Genomic DNA, 11,090 nt, shown 5'->3' with positions numbered 1-11,090 from the left:
GGCCATCCATGAAACGGAAGAGAATCCAATGTATTCCAATCCTCACAGTGTGGTTCATGTAACAACAGTCTGTGTACTTCTCAGTAACTAAGGAGAGAGGGGAAAAGGCAAGTAATAGTGTAAGCCAACAGTATGGGGCCAAATTGGAATTAAGGGGTGGATCTGTCCCACTTGAGAAATCCATTTAACTCTGTATGCTTTCTCTCATCCTGTCTACTCTTCCTCCAAACCCTGAAGCAGCCGGCCTACACCCCAACAGGGAGTCAGAGGTTCAAGCAGTAGGCCTATACCCCAACACCCCGCTATAGGGAGTCAGGGGTTCAAGCAGTAGGGCTACACCCCAACACCCCACTATAGGGAGTCAGAGGCTCACTCATGTAAAACTGAGCGAAAGGACACAGAGGAACATTGGCAAACTATTTCCTTTACCATGACAACAGAGCATCCGCCCCTCCCCCTTCCCTGCTGTACAATGTCTCTTCCCTTCAACTGCCATTGTGTCATGACATGAGTCCTCTGGATCTGTGGGTGGACTGTGCCCTTCCCTGACCCTTCCCTGCTGTACAATGGCTCTTCCTCTCAACTGCCATTGTGCCATGGCATGAGTACTCTGGACCTGTGGGTGCACCTGTGGGAGGACTGTGCCTGTACTCCTGTGAGTGAGTTACACTCCCCCATGTAGGTCAGATGCACTGAAGTCACTACTATGTTGAGGCATGACTGGGTTGGGATTGACAGGAAGGAACTGACTGGAGTTCCTGTAACATGCTGAATACTGTATGTCATAATTCACTATGCTTAACTATTGGTTTAATCTGTGATGTCACCATTGGGAAGAACCTATTCCCCTAACATTCCCCAGAGAAATGGAGGAACCTATTCCCCTAACATTCCCCAGAGAAATGGAGGAACCTATTCCCCTAACATTCCCCAGAGAAATGGGAAAGAACAGTTTGATCCTGATATTCAACACTAAGAGCAATTCAATAATAATGTCATACAGAATGCCATTTCATTATGCCTTTGCAAATTCCAATTATATTCCTCCAGACAGATTCATATTAATGTCATTATCACCATTAAATGACAGCATAAGCTTGTTGCACAAAACAGAGACTACCTTATATCTGTGATTTTTTTCTGAAGTTTTGGAATAGATGGAGTAAAATTCTCTGTTTTATACAGGATAGTATAGGCTACATTTTTATGTATATAGTGCCTTCGGAAAGTATTCAGACCCCTTGACTTTTTCCACATTTTGTTATGTTACAGCCTTATTCTAAAAGGGATTACATAAAAAAAATGTTCCTCAGCAATCTACACACAATACCCCATAATGACAAAGCGAAAAACAGACTAAGAAATGTTTGCAAATGTATTAAAATAAAAAACAGAAATACCTTATTTATTATGCAACTTTGCTATGAGACTCGAAATTGAACTCAGGTGCATCCTGTTTCCATTGATCATCCTTGAGATGTTTCTACAACTTGATTGGATTTCACCTGGGGTAAATTCAATTGATTGGACATGATTTGGAAAGGCACACACCTATCTATATAAGGTCCTACAGTTGACAGTGCATGTCAGAGCAAAAACCAATCTATGAGGTTGAAGGAATTGTCCGTAGAGCTCCGAGACAGGATTTGTTAAGGCACAGATCTGGGGAAGAGTACCAAAAACTTTCTGCAGCATTGAAAGTCCCCAAGAACACAGTGGCCTCAGCATTCTTAAATGGAAGAAGTTTGGAACCACCAAGACTCTTCCTAGAGCTGGCCGCCCAGCCAGACTGCACAATCGGGGGAGAAGGGCCCTGGTCAGGGAGGTGACCAAGAACCCGATGGTCACTCTAACAGACCTCCAAAGTTCCTCTGTGGAGATGGGAGAACCTTCCAGAAGGACAACCATCTCTGCAGCACTCCACCAATCAGGCCTTTATGGTAGAGTGGTCAGACGGAAGCCACTCCTCAGTAAAAGGCACATGACAGCCCGCTTGGAGTTTGCCAAAAGGCACCTAAAGACTCTCAGACCATGAGAAACAGGATTCTCTGGTCTGATGAAACCAAGATTGAATTCTTTAGCCTGAATGCAAAGCATCATGTCTGGAGGAAACCTGGCACCGTCCCCATGGTGAAGCATGGTAGTGGCAGCATCATGCTGTGGGGATGTTTTTCAGCGGCATTGACTGGGAGACTAGTCAGGATCGAGGCAAAGATGAACGAAGCAAAGTACAGAGAGATCCTTGATGAAAACCTGCTCCAGAGCGCTCAGGACCTCAGACTGGGGCGAAGCTTCACCTTCCAACAGGACAATGACCCTAAGCACACAACCCTTCGGGACAAGTCTCAGAATGTTCTTGAATGGCCCAGCCAGAGCCCTGACTTGAACCCAATCTAACATCTCTGGAGAGACCTAAAAATAGCTGTGCAGCGATGCTCCCCATCCAACCTGACAGAGCTTGAGAGGATCTGTAGAGGAATTGGAGAAACTCCCCAAATACAGGTGTGCCAAGCTTGTAGGTCATACCCAAGAAGACTCAAGGCTGTAATCGCTGCCAAAGGTGCTTCAACAAAGTACTGAGTACAGGGTCTGAATACTTATGTAAATGTAATATTTTATTGCATTTTTTTTTTACATATTTGTTAACATTTCTAAAAATATGTTTTTGCTTCGTGGGGTATTGTGGTGGGGTATTGTGTAGATTGAGGGGTGAAAACTATGTAATCAATTTTAGAATAAGGCTGTAAAGTAACAAAATGTGGAAAAAGTCAAGGGGTCTGAATACTTTCCGAATGCACTGTATATGTGCGGGCTACTTGGAATTAATGAAACGTTTGTATGAAGGGAGGGGTTGTCTGTCACCACCAGGGCGGAGCGAAGGGATGACGTGTGGTAAACGTTGCCATATCAGAGTAAAGAATCCGCTATCCTTTGCATCGCTTTGGAGTAACCAGGATCGAGAGGGATCTGTAGTGGCAGGACAACTATTCTCATTGGATTAAATACATCCAATTCTTTGACATTTTTATTACACATAATACATAGATGTTTATTTGGTGACAGCATATATTTCTCATGTAGGGATTTTGTTATTGACACATGCCGCTGTTGCATTTCTGCACAACTCAGCTCTCTGTGTGAGCCGTCGGTCTGTCATTACAGTATCTACAGTTTATAGCCAGTAATAAAAACATCTACCTTGACCCACCGATCTAATTTCTGGACTCTCATCACTGCATTCAAGAGATGGACGAAGACAATCAAAGTAAGACTCACTCACCGTCTCTCCCTTTCTCTGTTCCATGGTCATTTGCTTTGGTGTGTGGATGGACTGATATAGGTTATGCGCCGTAAAGCATGAGTCAATGAACACTTGTAACCACTGCATACATTTAATCAGAAATGTATTTGTTTCCCTCTAACAGTAAGGTATTAAGAAATGCAATGGTATTTTGTCAACTGTTGTCATAAATGGGTGTAAATATAGGTAGGGTATAAATAGCCTTTGATCATGACTCAGTTCCATTCTATTACACAAGTCATTGGGCGAAGGCGGCTTCTGAAGTGGGGAATTTTGTTTTAAGATCCAAGACTCTGAACATTTAACATGCATCGCTTGCAGTACGGTTTTGGAAGCATAAGGACCTTATCTTTCATATCAGCGAGAAATCATTTAAAAAATGGTAAATTGATACACACCTTTGTACGGTTAGTGTTCCCACACGGCCATATCTCCACGTAACAGTGCTTGTTTCTGAAAGACCGACTGAAGACAAGAGGCGAACACCTGTGTTAATTAGCTATCTAGCATGCTCCGAACACCTGTGTTAATTAGCTATCTAGCATGCTCCGACCACCTGTGTTAATTAGCTATCTAGCATGCTCCGAACACCTGTGTTAATTAGCTATCTAGCATGCTCCGAACACCTGTGTTAATTAGCTATCTAGCATGCTCCGACCACATGTGTTAATTAGCTATCTAGCATGCTCTGAACACCTGTGTTAATTAGCTATCTAGCATGCTCCGACCACCTGTGTTAATTAGCTATCTAGCATGCTCTGAACACCTGTGTTAATTAGCTATCTAGCATGCTCCGAACACCTGTGTTAATTAGCTATCTAGCATGCTCCGACCACCTGTGTTAATTAGCTATCTAGCATGCTCTGAACACCTGTGTTAATTAGCTATCTAGCATGCTCCGACCACCTGTGTTAATTAGCTATCTAGCATGCTCTGAACACCTGTGTTAATTAGCTATCTAGCGTGCTCCGAACACCTGTGTTAATTAGCTATCTAGCGTGCTCCGAACACCTGTGTTAATTAGCTATCTAGCATGCTCCGACCACCTGTGTTAATTAGCTATCTAGCATGCTCCGAACACCTGTGTTAATTAGCTATCTAGCGTGCTCCGAACACCTGTGTTAATTAGCTATCTAGCGTGCTCCGAACACCTGTGTTAATTAGCTATCTAGCGCGCTCCGAACACCTGTGTTAATTAGCTATCTAGCGCGCTCCGAACACCTGTGTTAATTAGCTATCTAGCATGCTCTGAACACCTGTGTTAATTAGCTATCTAGCATGCTCAGACCACCTGTGTTAATTAGCTATCTAGCGCGCTCCGAACACCTGTGTGTAAACTTAACTCGGGAAGTGTAGTTTCATCGGATGGAGACACCCATAGCTGTATGGATCTGTGCAAAACTGCTACAGTAAGTGTATATTTTTTGTATTGTAATGATTCTTCTCGCGGTTGAAAGGGCCATATGTTTTGAAAGCCGTGTTGCAAGCGATTATTGACGTTTTTGTAAACGTTAACGCAGCATCGGGACTGTAGATCACATGAATTAATCGTGGGCGAAGCTAATGGCGGAGAACTGTAGGGAGAAGGCAGAATGCTGCCTGGAGTTTGAGAGATAGGGTATAAAGAGATCTTGTGGAGGATGGTTACTGGACACATTTCTTAATCATCAAGTGGGACAATAAAGGATATTTATCCATCAGGAGGGCATATACAGAACATTAAGAACACCTGCTGTTTTCATAAGACTGACCAGGTGAAAGCTATGATCACTTGTAAGGGGGGTGCGCAACTCTATTAGGGAGGTGTTATAAATTTGCTATACTCAGCATATTAATTTAACACGGTGTGAGGAATGCGTAAAAACGCATGCAGCAATGTGCTTCGTCGTCAATTTGTCTGTTGCCTGACTTGCTTTGAAGTTCGTGCCGGAGCATTAAGCTAGGCTAATCTTTCCATTATAAAGCAGTTCTATTGAAACGGCTGCTCAAGGACCTGGACGGGTGAAAAATATCAGATAAACGTCTCTTTTTCAACAGGAAAGTCGACTTTTGCGGTTGGAAGGCTTTCAAAACAGGCTCATTCATTAGATCCTTCAGTGGCACCTGTTCCGAATGGATTGATTTAAATGACAGTGCTAAACCACAGCCTGTGGCATTCAATACTGCTTGCATGATGTGAAAGAAGAGACAACCCAAGGCAGGGGGCGAAGGCCATGTATTGTAAACATTAGTCTTGAGAAGAGTATATCTGTTTGGGGGTTAAACTGGGAGAGTTTAGCAAACGCTGAAGAGGGGACCCTCTACATGTATCACTGGTCCATCCTGTTGCTGTAGAGTTAACCCTTTTCACGCTCTACATAACCCTTGTCTAAACCTATTTGCCCATGGTTACATTAAAGGGAAATTTCACTATTTTTCAACTTCATATTAGTCATCTCCAGCACTGGCCCAACATCAACCTACTGAATGTGAAAATGGAGGAAGGTGAGTGTTTCCAATGGTATCATTGGTGTATATTGTGATTTTTAACCAATTATGAGTAGGCATTGCCTACTAATTGGTTGATATCATTGGAAACACTTATCTTCCTCTTTTTTTGCTACAGAACATAGAAACGTGCCATTTTCACATGTTGAGGCAGTGCTGGAGATGATGAATACGAAGGGACATTTCACAATTGTTCTTCAAGGTTATGTTTCCGCCCTTCAGTGAATTGGAGTGCTGTACAACGGCTCATTCACCATTAGTATTACTTGCCATAGATTTTATTCCTTTTGGTCTGTATGTGTGTATACACTCAAACTCAATGGGCAGAAGAGGGAAGATTTAAAGGGCTGCATAACAATGGCTTGTTAACCCAAAACCTGGTCTTTAGGGAAGCAGTATCTGCATGTACAATACAAGCCTTTGTTACAGCATCATATAAGGACATTGCCAACGTCAGTCATTTCCATTGTTCCCTCTGGGTTTATAGGTTTTAGGTTTTACAGCTTTATAATATTTATTTATAATTCATGCATGATCATGCTTAAATAACTAAGCTCACACTTTGCCTATGTGGCAGTAGTCAAATTCATTTATTCAAATGTTTTCATTGATAAAGGGAATATCTGTAAAGCACAGAGTAGTCTTTGGACCTAGGAAGACACTGGATGACGGGGGTAGCGGTATGGCGACGGGGGTAGCGGTATGGCGACGGGGGTAGCAGAGGCTTGAGGTCCTGTGATCACACTGGGAAGATAAGTGCATGGAAAGGATTACATGTTGCACTGCATGAATTAAAACAACAGCATAGATGTAACACATTGTACACACACACACACACACACACACACATTCAATGCGTTTATGCTGGCATGCTAAATTTACCCCAGCTAATCACGTACAACAGCGCTGGTTAAAAGGCTTTTTTAATTCAAGCCAAACCCCTTCAACTGAAATTAGTGCAGTGCAGAGTGTAATGCTTCATAATATCATGGAGCTGCACTGTGCAGCATACGGTCAAAGTTGGTGCATAATTTGTTTTCCATCAGTTGACTGCCTGGCTGCTAACTAGGAAGGGGTGAAAGGCCATGGTGTAGGATTAGGCCATTTTCTTATATGGGCTGATAATGGGCATGCATACTGCCTCTCATGCATAGAACACACACACACTCAGAGAAACTATGAGTGAGCAGAGTAGAATATGGAATTAATTACTGCGTGTTTACTCCTACTTCTCTACACTTAGTGCAATCCTCTGTTCTGTTTACATGCCACAAGACAGATGTCTGCGCTCACGTTGTGACACAGACCCTAAATCCCAAGTGTTTTATGGCACCAAGTCTATTCATAGACATGTGTAGTTAGGCTAGTAGTAAAAGCAGAAGTCTAACTCTACTAGCCTAACTACACATGTCTATAAATAGACTTCTGCTTTAACTCTACTAGCCTATTTATAGACTGAATGTGTAGTTAGGCTAGTAGAGTTAAAGCAGAACCCACTACAATATAGAACTACAAATTGGCCAGCACTCACTCTGCAGTTTAAAAAACAACAACATTTGAGCCTCTAGTTCCTCTGCAGGGACACTTTCAGCTTTGCCTATATCAGGGGGATAGAAGGGAAGTGCTGCGTTTTAATGGTGTTTTTGCTAAGTGCTGTGTGTCTTTGACAGTATTTTCTGTCAGGATCCTGATAACTTTAGTGACTCCCTCTCTCTCAACACGCTTTTCCCTAACTGACTGTGAGAAACCCCAAATGGGAAACTGCTTTCCTTCCATGCTCTATGGCCTGAAAATGTGTGGGTTTATTCTTTGGGGGATAGTTTGAGGTGTTGAGGGGCAGTTGAATCTGTCAAAAGGCTTCTCTTATCAGAAATGGGCAACTTGACAGAACTGCCTGTTGCAATTAGTTTAGTAAATTATTACTTTACCCCTTTATGTTGAATTCATGGCCATTTTATGAATCTCACCCTCTGGGCAAGGAAACATACATGTTCTTTGAGAAGAAACAAACTGAAAGAAACAAACTGAAAGAAACAAACTGCTTGAGTCTTTGGTGTGATGAAGTTTCATATGAATCCAGATATTAGTGGTTTCCTGCCCTGAGTCTACAGTACATGTCTATTTTGTCAGAGTTGGCCAGCAGTCTTTGTTGTGGCGGTAGGGTGAGTGGTGTGGGAGGACTTCCTAATGGAAGTCATTATTGCTATGCTGTGGGCGGCTGGCGGCTGATCTGTAGCTTTAACACTGCCTGGAGGACTTTCTGGCTGGCACAAAGCATCTGGTTGCTACAGCCATAGGCTAAATGGCTACAACCGATACAGCCAGTCAGCTAACTAGCCCATCTACTCAGCTGTTAATCTCTCTCTCTGCCCTTCTGGTTTGTTAGAGTAAGTCCTGTTTTCTTTACCATCCTGTGTCTTACGGTCTTCCTTCCACACTGTGTCTTTAAGAAGACAAACATTTCTTCTTTGCAGGCCATGTGATACATTTTATATTTAGCCTCTCTAGGGTAGGTGGCACCAAATCGTCCCACCTACGTAACAGCCAGTGTAATCCCGTGGCGCGTTATTCAAAAACCTAAAATGCAAAAACTTCAATTTTTCAAACATATGACTATTTTACACCATTTTAAAGACAAGACTCTCGTTAATCTAACCACACTGTCCGATTTCAAAAAGGCTTTACAACGAAAGCAAAACATTAGATTATGTCAGCAGAATACCCAGCCAGAAATAATCAGACACCCATTTTTCAAGCTAGCATATAATGTCACATAAACCCAAACCACAGCTAAATGCAGCACTAACCTTTGATCTTCATCAGATGACAACCCTAGGACATTATGTTATACAATACATGCATGTTTTGTTCAATCAAGTTCATATTTATATCAAAAACCAGCTTTTTACATTAGCATGTGACTAGCATTCCCACCGAACACTGCCGGTGAATTTACTAAATTACTCACGATAAACGTTCACAAAAAGCATAATTATTTTAAGAATTATAGATACAGAACTCCTCTATGCACTCGATATGTCCGATTTTAAAATAGCTTTTCGGTGAAAGCACATTTTGCAATATTCTCAGTAGATAGCCCGGCATCACAGGGCTAGCTATTTAGACACCCAGCAAGTTTAGCACTCACCAATGTCAGATTTACTATAAGAAAAATGTTATTACCTTTGCTGTCTTTGTCAGAATGCACTCCCAGGACTTCTACTTCAATAACAAATGTTGGTTTGGTTCAAAATAATCCATAGATATATCCAAACAGCGGCATTTTGTTCGTGCGTTCAAGACACTATCCGAAAGGGTAAATAAGGGTGACGAGCATGGCGCAATTCGTGACAAAAAAATTCTAAATATTCCATTACCGTACTTCGAAGCATGTCAACCGCTGTTTAAAATACATTTTTATGCCATTTTTCTCATAAAAAAGCGATAATATTCCAACCGGGAATCTGCGTTTAGGTAAACAGACGAAAGAAAATAAAGCATGGGGTCGACTCGTGCACGCGCCTAAGCCCATAGTACTCTGATCGGCCACTTGCCAAAAGCGATAATGTGTTTCAGCCAGAGGCTGCCTCGATATCGTTCAGCTTTTTCCCGGGCTCTGAGAGCCTATGGGAGCCGTAGGAAGTGTCACGTTATAGCAAAGATCCTCAGTCTTCAATAAAAAGAGCCAAGATGAAACACAACTTGTCAGACAGGCCACTTCCTGCATGGAATCTTCTCAGGTTTTGGCCTGCCATTTGAGTTCTGTTATACTCACAGACACCATTCAAACAGTTTTAGAAACTTTAGGGTGTTTTCTATCCAAAGCCAATAATTATATGCATATTCTAGTTACTGGGCAGGAGTAGTAACCAGATTAAATCGGGTACGTTTTTTTATCCGGCCGTGTCAATACTGCCCCCTAGCCCTAACAGGTTAAAACCCCAAAGGTGTTAACTTTTTATGGATAGGGGGCAGTATTTTCACGGCCGGATAAAAAACGTACCCGATTTAATCTGATTATTACTCCTGCCCAGAAACTAGAATATGCATATAATTATTGGCTTTGGATAGAAAACACTCCAAAGTTTCTAAAACTGTTTGAATGGTGTCTGTGAGTATAACAGAACTCATTTGGCAGGCCAAAACCTGAGAAGATTCCAAACAGGAAGCGCCCTCTCTGACCATTTCTTGGCCTTCTTGATCATCTCTATACAAAACAGGGGATCTCTGCTGTAACGTGATATTTTCTAACGCTCCCATAGGCTCTCAGAAGGCGCCAGAACGGGGAATGATGACTCTGCAGGCCATGGCTGAAAAACAGTAGCGCATTTGGATAGTGGTCGATCTGAGAACAATGAGACTGGGGGCGCGTGCACGAGCCGACACCATGTTTTTATTTTTTCGTCTTTGAACGAAAACAGAGTTTCCCGGTCTGAATATTATCGCTTTTTTTACGAGAAAAATTGCATAAAAATTGATTTTAAACAGCGTTTGACATGCTTCGAAGTACGGTAATGGAATATTTTGAAATAATTTGTCATGAAACGCGCCGGGCGCGTCACCCTTCTTTACCCTTCGGATAGTGTCTTGAACGCACGAACAAAACGCCGCTATTTGGATATAACTATGGATTATTTGGAACCAAACCAACATTTGTTATTGAAGTAGAAGTCCTGGGAGTGCATTCTGACGAAGAACAGCAAAGGTAATCCAATTTTTCTTATAGTAAATCTGAGTTTGGTGAGGGCCAAACTTGGTGGGTGTCAAAATAGCTAGCCCGTGATGGCGAGCAATCTACTCAGAATATTGCAAAATGTGCTTTCACCGAAAAGCTATTTTAAAATCGGACACCTCGATTGCATAAAGGAGTTCTGTATCTATAATTATGTTTTTTGTGAACGTTTATCGTGAGTAATTTAGTAAATTCACCGGAAGTTTTCGGTGGGTATGCTAGTTCTGAACGTCACATGCTAATGTAAAAAGCTGGTTTTTGATATAAATTTGAATAAAACATGCATGTATTGTATAACATAATGTCCTAGGAGTATCATCTGATGAAGATCATCAAAGGTTAGTGCTGCATTTAGCTGTGGTTTTGTTTTTTGTGACATTATATGCTAGCTTGAAAAATGGGTGTCTGATTATTTCTGGCTGGGTACTCTGAATGTCTAGATGTAAATTAACTTGATTCTTTTGAGATGACCAAAATGAGAATAACTATTTTTTTTCTCATGCTTAAAATAGCCTTTTCAGGCCTCCTACCATGTTGCCTTACTCAACAGTTTAATGGAGATTTAGAAAC

General features: G+C 41.9%; 1 protein-coding gene across 2 annotated transcripts in view; it reads left to right on the top strand.

The window, feature by feature from the left end:
• Nucleotides 1–2,934: 2,934 nt before the first annotated feature.
• Nucleotides 2,935–11,090, top strand: part of LOC106609966 (cytohesin-3) — a 59,074-nt gene continuing 50,918 nt past the window's right edge. Inside the window, exon 1 of one of the 2 annotated variants that reach the window (XM_014209044.2) lies at nucleotides 2,935–3,265. In XM_014209044.2, the coding sequence (XP_014064519.1) occupies nucleotides 3,247–3,265 (19 nt within the window). In that variant the 5' untranslated portion in view covers nucleotides 2,935–3,246. Of the gene's footprint in view, nucleotides 3,266–4,587; nucleotides 4,711–11,090 lie in introns of those variants that run through there. The other variant, XM_014209051.3, reaches the window with a different exon arrangement.

The sequence above is a fragment of the Salmo salar genome, chromosome 01, assembly GCF_965601325.2.
Source record: "Salmo salar chromosome 01, fSalSal1, whole genome shotgun sequence".
NCBI lineage: Eukaryota > Metazoa > Chordata > Actinopteri > Salmoniformes > Salmonidae > Salmo > Salmo salar.
This window is presented reverse-complemented; position numbering and strand designations above follow the sequence as displayed.